The sequence below is a fragment of the Chrysemys picta genome, chromosome 1 (genome assembly GCF_011386835.1).
Source record: "Chrysemys picta bellii isolate R12L10 chromosome 1, ASM1138683v2, whole genome shotgun sequence".
Lineage (NCBI taxonomy): Eukaryota > Metazoa > Chordata > Testudines > Emydidae > Chrysemys > Chrysemys picta.
The window spans coordinates 8357283-8382219 of record NC_088791.1 but is presented as its reverse complement, the minus strand read 5'-3'; the positions used below and the strand labels follow the sequence as shown (position 1 = coordinate 8382219).

Sequence of the window (24937 nt, the reverse complement as noted above, 5' to 3'; positions counted from 1 at the left end):
AGACATACAAAATGGGAAATGACTGCCTAAGAAGGAGTACTGCGGAAAGGGATCTGGGGGTCATAGTGGATCACAGCTAAATATGAGTCAACAGTGTAACACTGTTGCAAAAAAAAACACACAAAAAAACCCCCTCCATTCTGGGATGTATTAGCGGGAGTGTTGTAAGCAAGACAGAAGCAGTAATTCTTCTGCTCTACTCCCCACTGATTAGGCCTCAACTGGCGTATTGTGTCCAGTTCTGGGTGCCACATTTCAGAAAAGATGTAGACAAATTGGAGAAAGTCCAGAGATTAAACAATAAAAGGTCTAGAAAACATGCCCTGTCAGGGAAGATTGAAAACATTGGGTTTGTTTAGTCTGGAGAAGAGAAGACTGAGGGGGGACATGATAACAGTTTTCAAGTACCTAAAAGGTTGTTACAAGGTGGAGGGAGAAAAATTGTTCTTCTTAACCTCTGAGAATAGGACAAGAAGCAATGGTCTTAAATTGCAGCCAGGGAGGTTTAGGTTGGACATTAGAAAAAACTTTCTAACTGTCAGGGTGGCCAAGCACTGGAATAAATTGCCCAGGGAGGTTGTGGACTCGCCATCACTGGAGATTTTTAAGAGCTGGTTAGACAAACACCTGTTAGGGATGATCTAGATAATACTTAGTCCTGCCATGAGTGCAGGGGACTGGACTAGATGACCCCTCAAGGTCCCTTCCAGTCCTATGATTCTATAATCCAGGCTGCAAGCCCAGTGGATGCTCAGAAGGCTGCATGTCTGCAAAGCACAATCCCTGAAGCGTGATGGTCAGTCCTTCTGGCTGGGAGGAGCCCGCCATAGCTAGCTCCAGAGTACGTCACCCTTGCTCCCGAGACAGCCATGGCATCAGGGAGAGACATAAGGTATTTCTCCCTCTCTTTGCAATCTAGTCTTGCCAGATGGGAGGAGTGAGAGCTCCTGGCTCTGCACCCAACCTCCTCAGCTCTCCTCAGCACACCCTCCTGGTCCCAGTCCAGTCTACACAGCTCCACCCTCAGTCAACGAGTGTCCAAGCAGGCCATAGGAGTAGCTCCCTGGACCATCCCATCTCTCCTGGGCCAGTCCCCAGGACTGGCAGCCTCTCCAGGGTCTATCTCCCATTCTAAGGGTATGTCTACACTGCAGTCACGGAGCATAATTGCTGCTTGTGTAGACATGCCTGTGTTTAATCCAGATCAAGCACCAGAACAGTGAAGCCATGTCAGAGCCCATTAGCTATGCCAGGAATTTCCTAGGGTTCTTGATGGACTGATAGAGACTGCACTAAACCATGCGTTGCCACAGCTTCACTTCTCTGGTACTGGAGCTAGCTAGATTAAAGCTAGCTTGGAATGTCTATGATACACCCTTGGCGGGGCTGGCAGGTGGGAGACCTCCATTATCTGCTGCTTCAAGCTTTCTTCTGAGCTGCTGTTTTGCACAAGTTGCATTTCCTGGCATGCAGGAAGTGAGTGCAGGAGAAAAAACGTTGCAGATCCAATTCTAGATCCTTTTCGTTGCATTTTTCCAAATGACGATTGAAATGTTCTGTTTCACCAAGTACGAGCTTTACGGAATGAACGTCTGGCCTGTTCAGACCCATCTTGGGATTTATTGAAGCAATTGTTCTAAAAACGGACAAAGAAAGGAACTTCTGCAAATGCCTCGTTTTTAAAAATAGAAGATGATCAATGACATTTTTGGGTTAAAATTGCCATGAAAAGTTTCAAGACACGATTTTTCATAAAAAGTTCCCGATGTAGGAAAAAGGGAATTTTTTTGATGCAAAAAATGGCTATCTTTTTTTTTTCCAGTGAAAGCCCAACTTTCTGATTTCTTAGGAGCCTCCCAACTCTTGACAATTTTGCGCAGCGTTGAAAATAACTCAACCTCCACATTAAACAGAAAGAGCCTTAAGGCTGGGTTATTGATGGGTTTCTCTCTTTACCAGCTAGTACACCCACATATTGGTAAGGAGGGGCAAACTAAGGGGGTATGGGAAAAGCGCAGCTGCCCCCTGTCTGCTAACAAGAGAACTCCCGCATTGCCCCTTGACTTGGACCAGCTCTGTCCTTATTCTTTGGCTGGGTGGTCCAATAGATAGAGCATTGCACTGGGAGCCGTGAGTCCAGATTCTGTTCCCAGCTGTCCCACTGATGCATTATGTGACCTTGTGCAAATCACTTAAGTTCCCTCTGCCTCAGCTTCTCCAGCTGTAAACTGAGGATAATAACACTCCTTCTCCTTTACCAAGTGTTTTGAGATCTATGGATGAAAAGGACTGTAAAGATCATGCTCGCTACAGGAAGCATTATGACTTTCTCCTGTCATTATCACAAACTCTTCTGTTTTTTTATTGTTGTTATTAATTAGGTGGCTTGGAAACCTCACAGATCGTTCCAGCAGAGATCATATTTTTCACAATTACTAAGCTGCAGGAGAGCACTACGTACACCATCCGTGTGTCTTCAATGATCCGGGAACGGGAGGGAAGCCCAGTGCTTCTGACTGCCAAAACACGTGAGTACCTAGGAGACATGGGCAGACACCACTATATAATGTCACCACTGCAACTGGGAAGTAGATCTGTTCAGGCTGACATTTCTGTGCTCATCTCAAAGTATCAAGAGTTTGGGATCAATTCGGAGAAACAACCTAAAGCGTAGGGATATTATCTAGCGCTGAATCTAAAGTATCTACAACCTAAATGGTAAGGATCATATGCTACAGATGAATCTAAAGTATCTACAACCTAAAGCGTAGGGATCATATCTACAGTAAATCAGCATAGCGCCATTGGTTTTGGTACAGCTACATCGATCTCCACGAGCTAAGAATCTGGCCCAAGATGCTTACTCGGACTTATGGAGTACCATGCTGTTGGAATCATTCCCACGCTCTGTTCCTACATACACTGCTAGTGAGGCAGGCTGAACGTCAGTATCGCAACTGGCCCGTGGGTAGGATCCTGGAGCTGATAACCAGCTGGCAGGAATTTCCCACCCACGTGTGGCCTGGCACAATTGGCCAGGTGCAGTCTGGATATTTTGGATCTTCCTCTGAAGGCCATGCCAGAGACACGATACCAAACTCAACAGGCCAGCCATCTGTTTCATTTCCGTAATGACGATCTGGAATTTTTGCCATTGATTTCAATGGGCCCAGGATTCCACCCTTGTATAGGGTGTGTGTGTGTTTCCTTCTGGCCCGGTGAAATTCAGTAGATTCTCCCTCTCGAGCTTTTTTGTCTCATGCCATCGATTTAAGCGTTTACACAGCAGCAAACGATCATTGTTTCCTTTCTCTTTCTTTTTAAATAGTGGGTTTGCCCAAAGTGACTCAGTTTGCAGTTCAGGAGAGCACGGAAAGCAGCGTTTTGTTGAGCTGGACGGGTGTTCCGGGGGCATCGGCATATTTATTAACATGGCGCCTGGCATCAGGTAACGGCTCTTCGGTGTCATTGATGAATGGCTGTGGGTAAGGAGAGCTAATGTAAGGAAAGAAGAAGAGAAATGTGAGGTGGGGAGAGTTGTAGAGTGTGTCTCCTTAGAAAGATCTTGGGAAGGGCCATATTGCCACAATATCACATCTTCACTATTCTTTGGTTCCCCTTGCTCGGCCAGTTATTAGTTCACGACAACATAGGAATTGCCAGACCAGATCCGCCCTAAGGTCCATTTAATCCAGTGTCCTGTCTCTGACAGTGGCAAGGGTGCTCCAGAGGAAGGTGCATGGAACCCCATCATGGATTAAACCATCGACAGAGGAAGTGTCTTCCTAACCCAGACAATGAGTGGCTGGATTATGCACTGAAGCATCGAGATTTATATCCCTGATCTTTTTCTAATCCAATTTAATGCCACTGTGGATGTTCTCATTATCCATATAAATGCCTGATCCTTCTTTTGAATCCTGCTAAGCTCTTTCCCTCTTACCTCATTCATTTCCCTCCGAGAAATAAGAATCTTGTCTGGTAGTGAGTGCAGAGGACTGGGACTCTGGACTCTCCCCACAATGCCACTCTTCCTGTGTGACCTTGGATGAGTCATCTTTGGGCCTCAGTTTCCTAATAAATACTGGGAGTGATGATGCCTACCCTACAAGGGTGTTGGGAGACTTAACTGGTCTAAAATTTGTACAGTGCATTGAGATCCTTGTGTGGAAGGTGCTCTGGAGATGAGAGTTTCTGAGTACCCACGTCTCCCACTCCCATCAGTGCTCAAGCAGTGTTCCCTCTAGTTTTTTCCATCCATGTGCAGAATGAATTTTATGTGCACCATATTGAGGTAATGTGGGGATGTGCACCAAAACCAAAAACCTAGATACAATATATATTTTTAAAAAGTTACCATAGGGATAATTACTCCAGCCAGGACAGATTAGGCATTTTAGAACTCACTACCCAAAGAATTAAATTTGAGCATAAGAGAGAAATAAAAATTATGAAATGCACAGACCAGTCAAAAAACTGAAATAACACACTTTGAAAGAAGTATTGAGAAGTGACAACAACAATAGTACAAGTATGTATTGGGAGGTGAGTGTGAAAGACAGAGTGTGTGAGTGAGACAGAGACACACACACTCTGTGTGTGTGGGGGAGTGAGAGAGACGAATTGCGCATCTTAGAGGGAATTTAGGTGCTCAGCACCTCTTTCAGTTTTGCCTTCTTTCATTAGTTTTCTCGAAGGCAGTGGCTTTCAATCTTTTTTCATTTGTGGACCCCTAAAAAATGTTGAAGGGAGGTGTGGACCCCTTTGGAAATCTTAGATATAGTCTGCGGATCCTCAGGGGTCTGCGGACCACAGGTTGAAAACCACTGTTCTATGATAACAACAACCTTCTGTGGACCCCTTAGACATAGTCTGTGGACTCCCAGGGGTCCACGGACCACAGTTGAAAACTAGCGCTCTAAGGACTCTACTAGGTTTGAAAGGCATGATTTCCCTTTACAGAAGAGTCACTGTGGTCTGATCCTAGCAAGTTGTCATCCAAATGCTGCAATATTCTGGCCTTAGACTTCCATCTATTTCCCCACCCCTGGGAAGAGTAATCAAAATAAACCCTTAAGATGGACTGTGTTACCAATCTGAAACTGGTTCCACTGTGTCTCTCCTCCTGCATGTGCATTACAGTAAAGGAGGGGAAACTTAGAGAGGACATTACCTGCATTGAAGATCAGCAATGCTGCACTCCATATTTAACCAGCAAATCTTTCTTCTAACTCTACTGCCTAGGTCAAGGATTCATAGAGTTTGAGGCCAGAAGGAACTATTGTGATAATCTAGTCTGACCTCCTGCATAACATGGGTCATAGAATTTCACCCAGTAGTTCCTGAAGATAAGGGAACTATTCATCCCTCCTTGCACTGATCTGCTTCAAATCCACCTCCAAGCTCTATACACAGCTATCTGTGACGCAGCCACTCTATACTCCAAGAATATGGAAATTACAGGATTTGAAAAGACTGTGTCGGCCTCCCCATTAATAAAACAAGGCAGTTGTTAAGGAAGTTCAACTTCAGCCTTTGCCCGTGAGGCATCATGTTCCAATTAGAGATGGGCCTGAACACACCCTCTCCCCTTCCAGACCTGAATAACCCCAAACTTGAGATCCATACATTAAGGATCATTGGGATTCTCGAATCTGACCTCCATTGGTTTTCCTGAATTAATCCTTGCTTCAAGTCCAGTAGCTGAGTTTCAACTAGAGCAGATCTTTGAGGGACCCCCCCCCCATTCCAATCATGATTAAACAATTTCCTGTGATGGAGAACACACCCAGCCCTTGGTAAATTGTTCCAACAGTGCCCTCACTGTTAGAAAAAATGCTCCTTATTTCCAGTCCCTGGATCTTGTTTCGCCTCCATGATAATGCGATTCTTTTCCCTGCATGTTATAGATAGGTGCTTATGGAGCTTGACATCCTGTTCTCTAGACACCAACAAGTATCCCGTCTTACTTTTTATCTGTTAGGACAGTGATCCATGAGCATTGAAGATCATTTGCTTCCAAGTTTTCTGTGTCTCAGAAACAGATAATGCCATTTTTGATAGCATGCTACTCCTCCTCCCTTTTTGCCCTCTCGAGCCTTCTTAAATAGATTATAACCATTGTACCTGGAAAGATAATGGAACAAATAATTAAGCAATCAATTTGCAAACATGTGGAAGATAATGTGGTGATAAGTAACAGTCAGCATAGATTTGTCAAGAACAAATTGTGTCAAACCAACCCGATAGCTTTCTTTGACAGGGTAACAAGCCTTGTGGACAGGGGGGAAGTGGTAGACGTGGTACATCTTGACTTTAGTAAACTTTTGATACTGTCTCGCATGACCTTCTCTTTAAAAAAAAAATAGGGAAATGCATCCTAGGTGGAGCTACTATAAGATGGGTGCAAAACTGGTTGGAAAGCCATTCCCAGAGAATAGTTATCAGTGGTTCACAGTTAAGCTGGAAGGGCATATCAAGTGGGGTCCCATAGGGTCCGGTTCTGTTCAATATATTCATCAATGATTTAGATAATAGCATACAGAGTACACTTATAAAGTTTGCGGATGATATCAAGCTGGGAGGCATTTCAAGTGCTTTGGAGGATAGGATTAAAATTCAGAATGACCTGGACAAACTGGAGAAATAGTCTGAAATAAATAGGATGAAATTCAATGAGGACAAATGCAAAGTTCTCCACTTAGGAAGGAACAATCAGTTGCACACATACAAAAGGGGAAATGACTGCCTAGGAGAGAGTCCTGTGGAAAGGGATCTGGGGGTCAGAGTGGATCAGAAGCTAAATATGAGTCAACTGTGTAACACTGTTGCAAAAAAAGGGAACATCATTCTAGGATGTATTAGCAGGAGTGTTGTAAGCAAGACACAAGAAGTGATTCTTCCACTCTACTTCACGCTGATTAGGCCACAACTGGAGTATTGTGTCCAGTTCTGGGAAGCATGTGGAAGAGAGAAGACTGAGGGGGGACATTATAATGGTTTTCGAGTACATAAAATGTTGTTACAAGGAGTAGGGAGAACCTTCCTAACTGTCAGGGTGGTTAAGCACTGGAGTAAATTGCCTTGGGAGATTGTGGAATCTCCATCACTGAAGATTTTTAAGAGCAGGTTAGACAAACACCTGTTAGGGATGATCTAGATAATACTTAGTCCTGCCATGAATGCAGGGGACTGGACTAGATGACCTCTCGAGGTCCCTTCCAGTTCTATGATGGTTCTATGATTTTAACATTCCAATCATATGAATCTTCTCACTTCTTTCGGTGATACCAACTAGGTCAAATTTTTGCTCATAAATGAGCAAATCAAATTCCTCTTGCTTATTACCCAGGCTCCTAGCATTAGTGAATAAACAATTAAATAATGTCTTCTCTTCGCATCCTTTGGTGCCACAATTCATTTTGTTCTTGACATCTTGATTTTGCGCTAAATTAATGCTCATTTGTTCCCCCTTTTCACCCTCTCCCTTTGTTGTCAATTTAATGTTTTCCTGACTTAATCTAGCCAGTCTGTCCCCTAGAAGATTGGTTCTCCTTCTACTGTGATGGAGGCCATCCAAACTACATAGCCTTTTCTCTCCATAAAAGGTGGCCCAGTGTTCCACAAAACCAAAAGCTTCTATGTTACACCATGTACCTGGCCAGTGGTTCTCTTCCAAAATCTTCTGTCTTCTGACTTCACGGGACAGGAAGGATCCCCAAGATGATCACTTGGACATTTCTCTCCTTCAGTTCCCTTCTGAATTTTCTGGAATCGTTAATAATCTGGGAGGTATCACACAAAGTGGTGTCGTTAGTGTTGATGTGCACCATGCCCACCTATTTCAGAAGCCTATTCAATCTTTCAGTCACATCTCTTGTCTTGGTCCTGGGAAGATAGAGCTCCACCCTGCTCTGCTCCTGCGCCTTGCAAGATTGTGCTTTCCTTCCATTCTTCTTAGCATAGAATCCCTGGCAAGGATCCTCTGTCTTCTTTGGATGGTTGGAGATCTCTTTGGCACGTTTCGTAGTACTGTAGGCTGGGCTGAGCAGACACCCTCAGGTATGTCCTATAAACCTCTCCATTCCATTCGGCCAGCTGGAGCTTCAGAGACCTTGTCTGCAGTTTCCATGCAGAGAACCTAATAATGATTGGATACTTCTGGCAGTGTGGGATTCCCCCTGGTGCTCTTCTCTCTGGTGATCACAGTCTGTGTATCCTTATCTGCCTCCAGGGGTGTAGAATGCCACTTGGTCATTTTACCTCTGGTGGTTATAATCCTCCTCTCTGGTTTCCACTGTCTTTGGTTTGTTGGTCGGCAGTTCCTTTCTTTCTTGAGTCTGGTGTGCTGATGCTTTCTGAACCTGGTTATCCAAGTACTCCTTAGCCTCTCCCACACTTCACAGTGTCAGTACTCCTCCTTCCAAACCACTAAGCTTTTCTTCCAGCACGGCCACCAACTTGCACTTTGTACAAAGGAAGTTTCTTCAGGCTGGAAAGAAAAATAGCACATCCGTTGCAGGTCACAGACATGGTTCCATCTCTGGCCATGATGGTATTGAACATAGAACTGTACCTTGAACTAACACTTCTGACACGCACTTTCCTAACTGCCTCTAAAACTCCCCTGTTTGCCAAACTTTGTGGCTATAATTACAATGTAGGGTGCTCCACACAGGGTCTGTCTGTGGTTATGATGAGTTTCTTTGTCTCTATATTAACATCAATAGATTTAGGCTTGAAATTAGACCAAGGTTTCCAGGGCTGGCTTTAGGAACTGGGGGGGCCCGATTCGGTGGTGGTCCTGGTCTTCGGCGGCACTTTGGCAGCGGGTCCTACTTGCTTTGGGTCGTCCGCGGCATTGAAGGACCCGCTGCCTAAATGCCGTCAAAGACCCGGAGCGAGTGAAGGACCCGCCGCCAAAATGCTGCTGAAGAACCGGACCGCCGCCAGGTGAGTAAAAATTAAAAAGTTAGGCGTTCTTCCTTAGGGCGTGGGGCCCTCTTAGGCGCGGGGCCTGATTCGGGGGAATTGGCCTAAAGCCAGCCCTGAAGGTTTCTAACCATCAGAGGAGTGAAGTTCTGGAACAGTCCTTCATGGGGAGCAGTAGGGACAAAAAACCTAACTTGTTTTAAGACTGAGCTTGGTAAATTTATGGTGGGGATGGTGTGATGAGATTGCATACAATGGCATGTTGCCCATCTGTGACTGCTATTAGCAAATATCTCCAATGGCTGGAGATGGGACACTAGATGGGGAGGGCTCTGAGATACTACAGAGAATTCTTACCCAGGTGTCTGGTTGGTGAGTCTTGCTCACATGTTCAGGGTCTAACTGACTGCCATATTGGGGTCAGGAAAGACTTTCCCCCCACCCCCGGTCAGATTGACAGAGACTCTGGGTGGTTTCTCCTTACACTGCAGCGTGGGGCACGGATCACTTGCTGGTTTGAACTAGAGCAAATGCTGGATTCTCTGTAACGTTAAGTCAGTAAATCACAAATGAGGACTTCAGTAAGTCAGTCAGAGTTTATGGGCCTACTACAGGAGTGAGTTCTGTAGCCTGTGATGTGCAGGAGGTCAGACTAGATGATCATGATGGTCCCTTCTGCCCTTAAAGTCTACGAGTGACGTACCCTCTTTCCTTTCTTTTTTCCAGAGTCTGACCTTTCCACTGAACTGTTGGGAGCAGCTTCTAGATCGTATCGAGTTACAGACCTGAAGCCAAGAGGGATATACTCATTTTCAATAAGGCCACTCTTCGGACAGACGGAGGGGCCAGAGGCGGTGCTTACTGAGCAGACTGGTATGAGAAACGGAGTCTTGTGTTGCAATTCCTACTGGTGTCTTTGCTGTCACTACTAGCTCATGAGATGGTGCTTGGCATGGCGTGTTCCCATGCAATCCCGATGCCTTTCGGGGCTAGTGGTGTTCTTACTATGACCTAGTTACGCAATGGATGCAGTTCCCCTCTTTTGTTTGCTTTTTACAGTGGCATCTCGAGGGAATCCTTCCACTCCTGCTCCTACCATTACTTCTTTACCGCCTGCCACTACGAGGCCCCGGTCCGTGGGCTCTAGCCATGCAAGGGCCACTCCTCTTCCATCAGCCACCACCATGACATTACGAATGACCCCAGCAACCACAGTTGTGACAACTAAAGCGTCGCCACCATGGACCACCCTCTCTGGGCCAAGTGAGTGTGAATCCACACGGGATTCAGTGCTGATGAATTGGTGCGTTACAACCAGCGTACCTCTTGGATGCTGTGGTCTCCTCTGATCTCACGAGCTAAAACTGGGCTGGGTGAATACTTGGAGGGAAAACTGCAGACCAAAAACAGGTGCGCAGGAGGCATGTTGGCAATCATAGAATGATAGAATTGTAGGACTGCCAAGGGCCTTGAGAGGTCTTCTAGTCCAGTCCCCTGAACTCATGGCAGGACTAAGTTTTATCTAGAACAGCCCTGACAGGTGTTTGTCCAACCTGCTCTTAAAAACCTCTAATGATGGAGATTCCACAACCTCCCTGGGCAATTTATTCCAGTGCTTAACCACCCTGACAGTTAGGAAATTTTCCCTAATATCGAACCTAAACCACCCTTGCTACAATTTAAGCCCATTGCTTCTTGTCCCATCCTTGGAGATTAAGAAAAACAATTCTTCTCCCTCCTCCTTGTTACAACCTTTTATGTACTTTAAAACTGTTATCATGCCCCCCCGCCCCCCAGTCTTCTCTTCTCCAGACTAAACAAACCCAATTTTTTCAATCTTCCCTCATAGGTCATGTTTTCTAGACCTTTGATCATTTTTGTTGCTCTTCTCTGGACTTTCTCCAGTTTGTCCACATCTTTCCTGAAATGTGGCACCCAGAACTGGACACAGTACTCCAGCTGAGGCGTAAGCAGTGCAATCCAGTAGGTGGAGCACTTTCCTCTCTGTCAGCAGGTGAAAGAACCCAGAGATGTTAGATAATCACACCTGTTATAATCGTAATAATACTGAGACCTCTGCTCTGAAACAGATTGATGAACCATTGTGTCTGACGTCCTGTCTGTGATGGTGGCCAATGTCTAATACATAAAGAGGAGGCATAAAATGCATGTAAGAGAATTGAGGTGTGCAGCAGCATCCCATGGGGGTGAATGTATTGTATCGTCTTCACTCAACACACCCTTGAAACCGCAAGGCTTGATTGTATCTTGGACTGTTCTCCCATAAAGAAGAATAGTCCAGACTTTTATGACAAATCCTGTCCAATATGAGACAGATTGGAGACCCATGGCCACCCTGTCCGTGATTTACAAACATTCTACCTTCGCTTCGCAGTCTGTGGCAAGTTCAAAGCGGACATCGCGTTCCTGGTGGACGAGTCTTCAAGCATTGGCCAGAGCAATTTCAATAAAGTGAAGGACTTCCTCTTCCGGATCGTCTCCTATTTCCCCAGAATTGGGCCTGAGGGAACACAGGCAAGAGACCATTATTCTATCTATCTATCTATCTATTGTAGGTACCTTTCTTCATTCTCACAACACCCCTGTGAGTTAAGGGAATGCAGTCTCTCCACTGTGAAGCTTAGAGAGGCTAAATGGCTTGCCTGAGGTCACACAGGAAGTCTGTGGCGGAGAAGGTAATTGAACCCACCTCTCCTAAGCCTGAGACTAGCATCCTAACCATTGGACCAGCCTTCCTCTTGGTCCCCAGCTGGACATTCCCTGTTTTATGCCATTTTCTAGGAGTTTCCCCAAGCCCAACCCTCACGAACAACGAAGATCTCAGCGCTATTGAAACCTTGTATTTCAATGTGCTCACTTTGGGCCTAATCCAGCGCCCAGTGAAGTCAACGGAAAGACTCCTACTGGCTTCCATAGGCTTTGGTATAGGTCCTTTGCTTGTAATGATCCACTTTGCACATGTGATATCTGAATTGGACCTTTAGGCTAAGGCTCCATGTTACTTTCTTTCATTTGACTAAGAAAGGTGGAGTTCCATGTTCTCATTGACTGCAGACCATTAATAGCACCCCCCTCCCATGATCTATGCCTTTTACTCGTGTTCTTATATCCATGACCCATGCTCCCTCGCTCCCTCCTGCCACCTTTATCGGCCTCACGTGCTCTTTGGCAGGTTGCTGTAGCTCAGTTCAGCGAAGAGCCCAGGACTGAATTCCACTTTAACCAGCACAAGGATCGGAATGGAGTTCTCAAAGCCCTCAAGGAGCTGCAGTACACTGGAGGCAATACAAAGACAGGTGCGTACCGTGTATGCCTGTTAGTGTTTGCAGGACGTATACTTTACAGCTAGAAATATGGGCCCAAGTCACCAAGTCTTGATCTGGATTTGGCTCTCAACGTCCCCAGCAGTCAGGTGGTGTGGGTTTGGTTTAGCGTTTTGAATCAGTCTGTTATAGAGGCTGGTTGGTTGCTTGTGAAGTTAAGATCTAAACGTCTTTAAAATGTGGATTGGGATGGTCTAGAGTTTTGGTTTGGACCCATTTTTAATAATAGCCTGGCCGTCTATTCTGGTTCTTCCATCAGCGTCCTAGTTTTTCGTCTGACCTTCTCTTTATAATTTTATATCCCCTCATCCTCCTTAATTTAATTTTTGTACCTAACATGGAGCCCTAACCGCAAGGTTACCTACCTACTGGGAATATTTTTAAGAGTGCTTTTAACTCTAAGACATAGCCTTGATTCTAACTCTAATCCTACTAGTCTTACATGCAAGAATTTGCAGGGTTGAGTTTTATGGTTCAGTGCTAGATTCTATTTCCTTGGGATTTATTTAGATCTCAGGGTCTGTGTCCTTTGAATGCACATCTATAACTCTCAATAACATTACATATGTGTGCACATTAGGTCGGACTTTCATAAGATCTTTGCGCTGACCTCGCTCTGCTCCCACTGAAGTCAAGGGGGTTTTTACCATTGACTTCAAGGGAAAGAGAGAGAGGCCAATTCAGTGTGTTTTGGGAAACCCCTCCTGTTGGGGATAAAATTATCTACACATCCCTTGCCTCTATTGGGAGCATCAAGGCTAGAAAAGGAGCAACTGACCCAAAATATTTCATGTTTTATAAAAGAAATCCCCCAAACCTTCAGTCGTCTGAAGATGCACTGTCTGTAACTACAGGCATGCTGGAGAAGGGGTAGCCATTTAGCTAGTCCGGTCAGACAACATAATTAGGTTTTACCTGGGTTCCTATTGCAAGGACTCCGAAATACACACACAGGAGCTTTAAAATGGGAGAAGTTAGCCCTCATTTTACCCTTTCTAAGCTGGTCCACCTAAATAGCTGCCCCTGTCTTGGAGGAGCAAGTTAACTAGGATAGAAATTAGAGGAAGGTTTCACGCCACCAGACCAGGGGAGGTTCTGGAGCAGCCTCTTTATAAGAGTAGCCAGGGGCAAACAACCTACCTAGTTTTAAAAGGGCACCTGATAAATTTATGAATGGGCGTATGTGACAGGGTTACCTGGACTCAATGGCCTAGGAAGTCTCTTCCAGTCTTGACTCCTATGTTCCTAAAGTGGCTCTGGCACCGATGAGTGTCTCTTAATGTGGCCAGCCTGTACATTTTCTAACATGTCCTTTTTTCCACCTGCAAACTGGATCAGACGGACTCAGACCCACAGCAGTACTATTCAGACACCAGGCATCGCGGGATCCAGGCGTGACTGGTGTGGAGAAAGTAAATAAGGAAGTGTTATTTACTTCTTCTCATAACACACGAACTAGGGGTCACCGAATGAAATTAATAGGCTGCAAGTTTAAAATAAGTAAAAGGAAGTATTGCGTTACACGACGCATAGTCAACCTGTGGAACTCTTTGGCAGAGGATGTTGTGAAGGCCAAGACTATAACAGTGTTGAAAAAACTAGATAAGTTCATGGAGGATAGGTCCATCAATGGCTATTAGCCAGGATGGTCAGTGATGGTGTCCCTTGCCTGTTTGCCAGAAGTTGGGAATGGGCAACAGGGGATAGATCACTTGATGATTACCTGTTCTGTTCATTCCCTCTGGGGCACCTGGTATTGGCCATGGTCGGAAACAGGAGACTGAGTTAGATGGACCTTTGGTCTGACCCAGTATGGCCGTTCTTATGTTCTAGGCTGAGTAGCTTTCTGCTTTCCCCCAGGTCGTGGCTTAGGCTATGCGCTAAAGGAGTTATTTCAGTCCTCCAAAGGGATGAGACCAACTGTGCCTCGCACGCTGGTGCTAGTGACTGATGGACAGTCCCAGGACGACGTGTTGCCACCAGCCAGAGTGGTGCATGCATTAGGTAGGGATCTTTGGGTGTGTTTTCTTGAAGGCCCCAATCCTACTCCCAGCAAAGTAGATGATAAAACTCCCGTGAGTTTCAGTTGTGCTGGATTGGGTCCTAATATAGTTTATTGTTGGCTTCCTGGGCTCTTATCTCTCCTTCCTTCACTAAAAGTGTGGGTGTGCCCCTGGCCAGACATACTGAGCCCAATACACCCGGGATGAGCTTGGCCTAATGTTTTTAGATGAAGACTCTGACCTGCACTGGATTTAATGCTCTGATGGCTGACAGCTCTGGAGACTAGGGTGGCCAGGTGCCTGGTTTTCAACCAGAACGTCTGGTTGAAAAGGGGTCCTGATGGTGTCCGGTCAAATCTACTGCGTTGGGCGGCTGCAGCACCCAGCCCTGGCTCCGCGCAGAGGTGGGGAAGAGCAGTGAGCGACGGGGGAGGAGGAAAGAGGAGCGAACAGGGGTGGGGGTCTCAGGAGGAAGGGGCAGGGCAGATGCAGGGCCTTGGGGAAGAGGTGGGGTGGAGGAGGTTCTGGCACGCCTGCTGGAGTGTCCAGTTTTAAATATTACAAAGTTGACAACTGTACGGGAAACTGATGTCCACATTTTGTCCCAGGCAATGGCAGTGCCAGCTTCTCCCATGCACTGCCCCATGAATGTATCTCGGTACTGCCCGGAGACCAGCTCTGGAGCGGGAGGGGAGTCTGGTCTGACGACCCATTCGAGATAATCCAATGAGGGTTTCCCTGCTCTTCTGCTGAGGTCTGTAATGGACTTTCCGCGGGGTGGGCTGAGAACAGCACCGCCTGATGGGCTTGTCACTCCCCTCTGAACACTGTGTTGAACTAGTTTGGAGTCTCTGTCCAATCTCTAAACGACAAGAGTTCGTGTAACTGTCCTGTGCCCTTGCCGGCAGTCTCAATGGAGAAGCCCACAGGTGGAGACTATGAGCTGGGAATGCCTTTGTCAGAGCAAACCCCATGCCCCCAACTCCCCCAAGTGACAAAGAGGAAACAGATGCCTTAGGGGTTAAGAGTTGACTCCCCACCCCAGTGTGAGCAATTTCTAGTGAATCAAGACAAACTGTGGCCGGGAGTTGAGCCCGGCTTTACTCTGCGGTTGAGAATTTCCAAGCTGATGGGTGGATTTAACCCCACAATTCCCATTAATCAGCGTCAATGGGCACTGTGGGGTGAACCCCCCTAGCCGGTTTGGAAGATCTCTGCCCGTATGTCTGTCTAATGAGGGAGCCGTTCGTTTCAGGAATCCGTGTCATCGCCGTGGGGGTCTCCAGAGCTGACCCCCAAGAACTGAACAGCATCTTGTTACACCGCAACCTGCAGAATGTTTTCTACATCAGCACCTTTGAGGACTTCCCCCACATCATCCAGGAGGTGATAGAAACCATTTGCTCTGACTCGCCGCATTCGGGAGCCCAACCGCAGCCCGGGGAGGTGAGCTGCTTTCTCCTACACCCTTTCCATGTCTATGCTCTTTTTCCCACAGAGAGCTTTGGAGAGAACTCAGCTCACTTCCCAGAGGTCATTTCTGGCAGCCTGTGATCGTGCTCCTACCCTGCGTTCTGGTTCAAAGCAAACCTAAAAAGTTAAGAATCATAGGACTGGCAGGGACTTCGAGAGGTCATCTAGTCCAGTCCCCCACGCTTATGGCAAGACTAAGGCCTAGTCTTCACTTACCGGCTGGTCCGGCGGCACGCCATCGATGTTCTGGGATCGATTTATCGCGTCTGGTTAAGACGCGATAAATCGATCCCGGATCGATCCCGGAAGTGCTCACAGTCGGCGCCGGTACTCCAGCTCGCCGAGAGGAGTACGCGGCGTCGACGGGGGGAGACTTCCGGCCGCGTCTGGACCGCGGTAAGTTCGGACTAAGGTACTTCGAATTCAGCTACGTTATTAACGTAGCTGAATTTGCGTACCTTAGTCCGAAGTCCGGACTAAGTGGGGACCAGGCCTCAGTATTATAAACGAGTCTTTGGGCCTCATTCTGATCTCATTTATCATCCTCTGCTGTCAGCTGGCAGTCATACCATCCAAGACAGCAATGTAAAACAGGCACAGATGAAATCAGAATCTGGCCTTTTCCTGGTTATCCGTTAAGTCAGTGGCAAATTCATTACAGGGTGAAAAAACACTTGAGTGAATTGCCAATGCACAGTCGTCTCCCGGTAACAGTTGTCTGCTCAATCTGCCCCTGGCAATGTGCTATCAGTAGTTTGTAACCAACCGGGTCCTTAGACACCCATAATCCTCTTTGATAAGACAAAGATCTAACTCAAACTGCATGTTGTAGGTTGCTAGACAGGATATGAGCAAACTGCAGCAGGTTGGTGGCCTGGAGAACAACTCATCAGTCCATGATCCAGCTTCTGTTGATGCAGAAATCCAAAGACCAGAGGGGCCATGCAATCCCAGGTGCTCAAAGGTAAGAAGAGCGATAGAAGCTCAGTAGGGTGTGCTTGGGGGAGTATATTGCAGGAGACACGTGCAGTGAGCACACTCATTAGTTTGGGGTTGATCCCCTACCACCTTGCTCCAGTTTTATGCCGGTGTAACTGCGCTGTCTTGAATGGAATGACATCAGCATGAAATAGGAGCAGTGGCCAATCAAGGCTCGTTACCTCTGGAGACATGGGCACAAGCCGTGGCTTAGGTCACCAGTCGTCCACATATGGAGATCTCATGCTCAAATCTGTCATTTGTGCACTCCACAAACACGCAGCATCTCGTTGCATGTGGAGCAACCTGTGACCTCTCATCATTATTATCAACTTGTTTCTCATGGGCATTGCAGGTGAATTCATAGATTTTAAGGCCAAAAGGGACCATTATGACCATCTAGTCTGCTCTCCTGCATAACACAGGCCAGGGAACCTCACCCAGTAACTTCTGCATCAAGCCCATAACTTCTGTTTGAGCTATAGCATCTAATTTAGAAAGACTTCCAGTCTTGGTTTAAAGACTGCAAGTGACAAAGAATCCACCATGTCCTCAGGCAAGTTGTTCCAATGGTTAATGACCTTCCCTGTTAAAAATATGCTGTGAGATTTTAGGAGGATTTGAATGCCAAGCAGGAGATGGTCTGTTGCATTTATTTAATAGTTTCCTATGAGCCAATGCCTTTCTCTCTGTTAAAAATAAAGCATCAGTAGGTTCTTGCCTGCATTGGGAAGCACTTGTAGCCAACCTCTGACCCAACATAAAGGCCGGGAGAGAGGAGGAGCAACTGTAACAGTTGACCATGCTAACCTACTGGATGGGATGGGAAGCCATTTCTTGCCAGTTTTGCAATAAGAGTAGGGTGACCAGATGTCCTGATTTTATAGGGACAGTCCCGATTTGGGGGGCTTTTTCTTATATAGGCTCCTATTACCCCCCACTCCCTGTCCTGATTTTTCACACTTGCTGTCTGGTCACCCTAAATAAGAGGCGGGGGGAGGAAGTGCAATTATTTTTCTTCCTGTTTAATCTGTTGCCATCACAGCTTCTATTCTTATTCTGTTACAGGCTCTTAAAGGAGAGAAGGTAAATATTCTAGCCAGCTGAGCGATTTCACTCTTCAACGGGAACACACAAGCCTTGGCATTTACGTGTTACGCTGGACGGGACCAGAGAAATACCCAAGACAGAGACTGTAGATAGGCCTCTGGCTAGAGCCATGAAACAGCCAGGAGGAGACTGTTGCCTACATTGGGCTCTGGATGAGAGATCTCTCCAAGTCAAAATAGTAACCGAAGGGCAGGGCTCAGTGTTCGAGGCCTGAACCCCTTGAGTCACCTTGCAACAGGCTGACATACCAAATATCTGGGCATTAATCTGGGTAACTCAGAACAGGAGAGGTGTGTTTGGATTACGAGGGTTGGGTTGGGAGCTCACCTCCATCTGAGGTCAAATTAGGGACTGTAAATCCTGGATCCAAACACTCCTACTCTCTGCTGGACACTGTGACCAATCCATTGCTACAAGCACATACTCTTTGGCCTTGTCTAGATGAAGATAAAAGATGTTTTTAAAAAATGGGATAGCCAATGCATTTTAAAACCCTGCTGTAAATAGGACAAGTTGTATGTTAGCTGATAGGGGTGAACCCTATGGGATTAGAAATGTGCTTCTTGGATTAACAGCAGGGGAAAACAATACGGTCAAATAGTTCCAAGCTATGAAGCTGTTGTTCCATATAGAGGAAGGGTAGTTCAGTGGCTAGAGTCTTGGAGACACAGGTTTAATTCCCAGCTATGCCACAGACTCCCTTTGTGACCTGGGGCAAGTCACGAAGGCTATGTCTACACTGCAGCTGGGAGCAATGCATCCCAGTGTGCGCCGATGGATTTGAGTTAGCGTGCTACAAGGACAGCGTCGTGGGCTAGATTCCCAGGCCAGAAGGGATCATTGTGATCATACAATCATAGAATATCAGGGTTGGAAGGGACCTCAGGAGGTCATCTAGTCCAACCCCCTGCTCAAAGCAGGACCTAATCCCAACTAAATCATCCCAGCCAGGGCTTTGTCAAGCCTGACCTTAAAAACCTCTAAGGAAGGTGATTCCACCACCTCCCTAGGTAACCCATTCCAGTGCTTCACCACCCTCCTAGTGAAAAAGTTTTTCCTAATATCCAACCTAAACCTCCCCCACTGCAACTTGAGACTATTGTTCCTTGTTCTGTGATCATCTAGTCTGACCTCCTGTAGAACAAAAGAATTCCTGGAGGAGAATATCTGTTGGAAAAGCATCCAGACTTGAGTTAAAAATGGTCTGTGATGGAGAAGCCACCACAACCCAATGGTTAGCTACTCTCACCGTTACAGATTTACGCCTTATTTCCAGTCTAAAATGAGCACTCCCTGTGGTTCTGGATCACAGCGTTTACTGCTCTATCAGCCTGGATTCCTCCCTCACTAGAATGTGTGAGCAGGCCAGGCTCCAAAGCAGCAGTGAAAGGGTTAATAATATATGGAGCTATACCTATCTCATAGAACTGGAAGGGACCCCGAAAGGTCATTGAGTCCAGCCCCCTGCCTTCACTACCAGGACCAAGTACTGATTTTGGCCCAGATCCCTAAGTGGCCCCCTCAAGGATAGAACTCCCAACCCTGCGTCTAGCAGGCCAATGCTCAAACCACGGAGCTATCTCAAAATCTTAACAGGCTTGTACTCACGTGGTCAGTGCCTGGCGGAAATTATGGACATGAGTGACCCTCTGGGTCACTAGGTTGAACTCAGCTTCTCTCTGTACCTAGAGCAGGCATAGCAAGGGTGGCAGCTCAGCTCACACACCCATTGGCTCAGGTGGGTAGCCTGTGCTCCCCTAGTCTCATTGCTGGCTTTAACATGCTAGCTCAATCAGAGCTGACACATCCGCAGGGTAAACCTGGCTGTCGTCTCTCTGGGCCTCAGATCCCATCTGTACAAGGGGATCCCAGCACGACCCGACACCCTGATCCCACACCAGGTTTTGCCACTATCTTCAGGATCCAGCCCTTAGCAGTCCCACCCATCCAATCAGAACCCAATTGCTTGGGTCAATTAAAAGCAGACTAGAGAAAGCAGGGCAGAGAACACTTCTGGGCTGGGAGGGGGAAGGGGGCTCTTCTTTATTTCATCTCTGCCAAATTCTGTTCTCAGTGCCAGTGATGTAACCTAGAGGCTGCAGTCTCACTGCGCTAGGTGCTGTACAAATACATACCAAAGAGAGGGCCCCTACCAAGAGAGCTCGTCATCTTGTTGCACCTGTGCAGCTGAGAGGGGGGAGGGATAGCTCAGTGGTTTGAGCATTGGCCTGCTAAACCCAGGGTTGTGAGTTCAATCCTTGAGGGGGCCATTTAGGGATCTGGGGCAGAAATCTGTCAGGGATGGTCCTTGGTCCTGCTGTGAAGGTAGGGGACTGGACTCGACTCGATGACCTTTCAAGGTCCCTTCTAGTTCTATGAGATAGGTATATGTCCATATTAAGAGAACAGGATCTGATTGTGACATAGGCCTGTAAACCATGGAGTAGTTCCCAGGCCCTGAAACTGAGCAGACCCCTTCCCTGCCCCAGTTTAAGCTCTCCCCACCCAGTTCTGCAGCGCCTCCTCACGTGACTCTAGTTCTGTTTCCTTGTTGTGCAGGGCGAGAGAGGCCCACCTGGAGAATTGGTGAGTACGATCAGAGAAGATCCTCCACGTGAACCAGGAAATACATTGTCCCAATGGCTTGAGGCCTTGAACAGACCCTCTGGGACAGGGGGAAATATAAGCAAAGCGTAACCTCAAAAAGGAGGCTAACGGGCTTGGGGTCTGAATGTAGCCTCTGGGGAGTGAAGTTCACCCTTCTGCAGAGGCAGGGCTGGCTTTAAGCCGATTTGGCTGATTCCCCGAAATGGGGCCCCGCAACGTCCGGGGCTGCCGGCGGGGAGTGGGGGGGGAAGTCATGTCCTGCTTCTCCCCCCTCCCTCCAGTGCTTGCGCTGCCATACAGCTGATCAGCGCAAGCCTGTGAGGGAGGGGTGAGGAGGAGGAATGTGGCGTGCTTGGGGAAGAGGTGGGGCCAGGGTGGGGATTTGGGGAGGGATCCAATGGGGTAGGGAGGGGGTGGAGTGGGGCCCCAGGGGGGGTGCAAGACAATTCGTGTCTCGGCGTGGGGCCCCACACCTGCTAAAGCCGGCCCTGTGCAGAGGATTGGATTTCTAAAGGGATCCAATAACTCTCTCTCTCCACCTCTTAAGAGGCATTGTTGTAAATGGCTGAGTAGTGGGCTAAACTGCCCTCCCAGGGCTCTCTTGGGTGGGTTGATCTGTGTTTCTTTGGAGGGTAATAACGTCCTGAATTTTTTTCCCATTTTTTTCCTTTTCAAGAGCTTCACCGGTTTGCAGACTGGAGGCAGTTACGATCCATACAGCTTTGCTGTGAAGGGAGAGAAGGGAGAGAGGGTGAGTTTCGCAGCAGGAGTGATGCACTGGATTAATTAGCACATGGCTAGGTAATTAATAGTTACAAAAGGCTGCCCCAGCGCATGGTGCATTTAATGTTCCCTGTTCCCTGCTGGCTTTGAAAATCAAACAGGACTGAAGGTGTGTGTGAGAGAAGGAGAGAGAGACATGCATGGGCATGACACTTTATTTTTAGTTTCTCAGAGATGATTTTCGAGTTCACAAAACTTGTCTGGGCTGGGAAATCCCATGTGTTTATGGCTGGTTTTCCCCTAGAGGGCATCCAACCGCTGATAAAACACTGATGTGTTTTTCTAGGGAAAGGGAAGCCAGTGCTGTTAGAACATCCTCTCCCATCACTGCCCAAAAAAGTGTTGACCAGAGTTATTGGAGGCTTGGAACACCACCCAAGCTATGCCCCTGTCTCTGACCTTGTTACTTTCCTTGTATTTAGGGGCTCCCTGGGAAAGATGGAATTCCCGGACTGCCAGGTCGACCTGGGCGAGTGGGCCCCCCTGGCTCCCCTGGGCTGATGGTAAATATCTGGATTAATGAGCACTGTCAATGCTGGGATTAATAAAGGGAGGAAAACCCCTTTTCCGGTGTTTGAACATCTATTTTTCTCTCCCTCAATTTACAGGGGCTCCCTGGTATCCAAGGCGATCTCGTAAGTATTCCGAACCAGCAAGGTCTCAGAAACTCAGAAACCCAAATAACCCTCGCTGGATCCTGCACCGTGTGGGCGTGGACGGTTGCACGGGCAACGGCCAAGTCAGTCGTGCTGAGCCGGTCGGGGAGCCCCAAGGAACCCGATTTTGCATTTATTGGGGACTGCCGGGGCCAAATGACTCCTGCCCTGCAGCCGAAACGAGGCCAGTGAGACGCATACGGCCAAGTGCCTCATCAGGTTGAGCGGGATCGCGCCTGAGGCTGTGTCCATCTTTCTGTCCCTAGGGAGCATTGCACAGACTTTCTACCACTCAGTGCAGAGGGCAATACCTGTGACTTAGCCTCACCTGCACTGACATGTAGCGTCCACTCACACTCGCTGGAACTCAGTGGTTATGATAACACATTGGCTAAGTGCTTGCGATAATGTCTCCTGCTAGTGGCTGACTCCGGGGAGGATAACAGCCAACTACTGGAGCTCTCCCTTTGGCTCAAGGGTTCAGATCCCCAGCCCAAGCCCTGCTGTGTAAGTCTAGTGCATCACAGGGGGCCCAGTCACAGAAACCACCATTGCAAACGAACACCCACCTGACTCCATTCAGAGGGGTCATGTTGTCCCTGTAGAGTGTGTATACAATAACCCACCACCCATCATAGGTCATGAGTGGGGACTGAACATGTGAGCTACAATGCTAAGAGCGTGGCTTTCAACTGCTTGAGCAAAAGGAGTAACTTCAGTAGCTGGTAGCAGTAGCAAGCTCTTATCTTATGTGCATCAGCCACTAGAGGGAGACATGTAATACACTAAATTAGTGGGTACGTGACTCCTATTGATGTTGGTACCACAAAGGAAGGAACCCTACCCATTGGAACCTGTTTAAGTTATCACTCAGTGGGCCAACAAAAATTTGTCATCTAGTGGAGATGGGTTTATAGTTTAGGATCCAACAGAATGGAACTGACGGCCTTCGGTTTATAAGTGATCACCTCACCTAAGGAATTGCAGGTTGGCAATGATTGTGAGCCGGTTTCTCTCTGTTGTTTAACTCTGCATGATTTATTTTAAATTCCAGGGACCTCCTGGATATCCAGGGCCAACGGGGCCGAAAGGAGACAGAGTGAGTTCACTTTACATGTTTCAATAGAAAAAGCCATTGTAATGCACTGCCCTCCTATTAAGGTGTGTATGTCTCACTGCCCTCTACTGGATAGAATCAGAACTTCTGAAGTGCATGTCACTGGCCCTATACGGCTGGCAGCTGATGGAGATTCTCCTCCAGCTCAAGGGTTAGGGGCCTGTACACTAGGAACAGGAGGTCCGAGTACCATCTCTGCTGAGGCTGTGAAATTCCCAGTGACCATGGTGTGCAGCTATAATGTCAACAGTGAGCTGCTGTCAATGGTAAGGGAAGCACGGCTGTCCAGGAGGTACAATCTATAAAATGAACGGCACCAGACGCAGTGTAACATTGGGGAAGGTCAGTTGTCTTGGTACCCACGCACAGCTCCCGGTGCGCATTGTATGCGGGCATTGGAGGGCAATGCAGACCTCCTGGCAGGTTTGTAAAACTGATTCAGATAAATCCCACAGAGGCTTTAGACTCTGTGTGTCCAAGCTGAGTCTTTAGTGAAGGTTAAATCCTACCAGGGGCAATGGGAGAGGACTGCACAGGCATTAATATAAATCCCTGATTAATCTCACTCGGCTCAATAATTTCACAAGGAATCTAGCACTCTGCTTAATGGGTCGGTCTGCATTTTTTTGAGCATCACCTCTCAACCGTAGAATCGTAGGACTAGAAGGGACCTTGAAATGTCTTTTTGTCCAGTCCCGACTCATGGCAGGACTAAGTATTATCTAGTCCAGGGGTCGGCAACCTTTGGCACCTGGCCCGTCAGGGTAAAGCTGCTGGCAGGCCGGGACGGTTTGTTTATCTGGAGCATCCACAGGCACGGTGCCCCTCAGCTCCCATTGGCTGCGGTTCGCTGTTCCTGGCCAATGGGAGCTGCGAGAAGCGGCGTGGGCCGAGGGATGTGCTAGCCACTGCTTCCCACAGCTCCCATTGGCCGGGAACAGCGAACTGTGGCCAGTGGGAACTGCGGGGCTCCGTGCCTGCAGACACTCCAGATAAACAAACCGGCCCAGCCCGCCAGTGGCTTTACTCTGAGAAGCCGGGTGCCAAAGTTTGCCGACCCCTGATCTAGTCCATCCCTCACAGGTGTTTGTCTAACCTGCTCTTAAAAATCTCCAATGATGGAGATTCCACCACCTCCCTAGGCAATTTATTCTAGTGATTAACAACCCTGACAGTTAGGAAGTTTTTCCTAATGTTCAACCTAAACCTCCCTTGCTGCAATTTAAGCCCATTGCTTCTTGTCCTATCCTCAGAGGTTAAGGAGAACAATTTGTCTCCCTCATCCTTGGTAGCTTGCAGTAGCCCCCTACCATGACATCACTCTTGTTTTTTACCTCTTTTATCCTTACCCAGAGACTTTCAACAAGCCTGTCTCCTATTTTCATCTCAACCTCAGTCCAAGTGTGTACATTTTTGATATATAAGGCAACACCTCCTCCCTTTTTTCCCTGCCTGTCCTTCCTGAGCAAGCTGTACCCTTCTATACCAATATCTCAGTCATGTGTATTTTCCCACCAGGTCTCTGTGATGCCAATTATGTCATAGTTGTGTTTACGAACTAGCATTTCTGGTTCTTCCTGCTTATTCCCCATCTTCTCGCATTCGTATACAGACATCTCACTTACGGATTTGATTTCCCCCTATGTTCTCTCTTGTCTCGCCCTTATCCCTGCTATAATGGCCCATGCTCTAGCCAGATTATAATTCTTCTCCCAGATCTCCATGTTTTTGACTTACCTGTGTGCTTTTATCTCCTGCCCCCATTAAACCTAGTTTAAAACCCTCCTCCCTAGGTTAGCCAGTCTGTATCCAGTAACGTCTGTATCAGGCCTGTCCTTTGGGGATGATTGTTTATACGCCTGTCTGCCTGTTTAACAGCCTCTGGAGCAATAGACTAACTGACTGAAGAGCGAGGAAGTCGGGACCAGCTCCTCA

The 24937-nt window shown here is 47.4% G+C and overlaps 1 protein-coding gene across 15 annotated transcripts in view; it reads left to right on the top strand.

Annotated features, from left to right (window-relative positions):
• LOC101937181 (collagen alpha-1(VII) chain-like) overlaps window positions 1–24937 on the top strand; it is a 216523-nt gene that overhangs the window by 52912 nt on the left and 138674 nt on the right. For all 15 annotated transcript variants that reach the window (XM_065552743.1, XM_065552766.1, XM_065552759.1 and 12 more), the window contains exons 18-32: window positions 2382–2528; window positions 3329–3448; window positions 9658–9804; window positions 9991–10194; window positions 11327–11466; window positions 12125–12248; window positions 14136–14279; window positions 15534–15724; window positions 16584–16715; window positions 17798–17815; window positions 20399–20425; window positions 21123–21197; window positions 21652–21732; window positions 21838–21864; window positions 22940–22984. In XM_065552743.1, coding sequence (XP_065408815.1) covers window positions 2382–2528; window positions 3329–3448; window positions 9658–9804; window positions 9991–10194; window positions 11327–11466; window positions 12125–12248; window positions 14136–14279; window positions 15534–15724; window positions 16584–16715; window positions 17798–17815; window positions 20399–20425; window positions 21123–21197; window positions 21652–21732; window positions 21838–21864; window positions 22940–22984 — 1622 coding nt within the window. The remainder of the gene's footprint in view (window positions 1–2381; window positions 2529–3328; window positions 3449–9657; window positions 9805–9990; window positions 10195–11326; window positions 11467–12124; window positions 12249–14135; window positions 14280–15533; window positions 15725–16583; window positions 16716–17797; window positions 17816–20398; window positions 20426–21122; window positions 21198–21651; window positions 21733–21837; window positions 21865–22939; window positions 22985–24937) is intronic.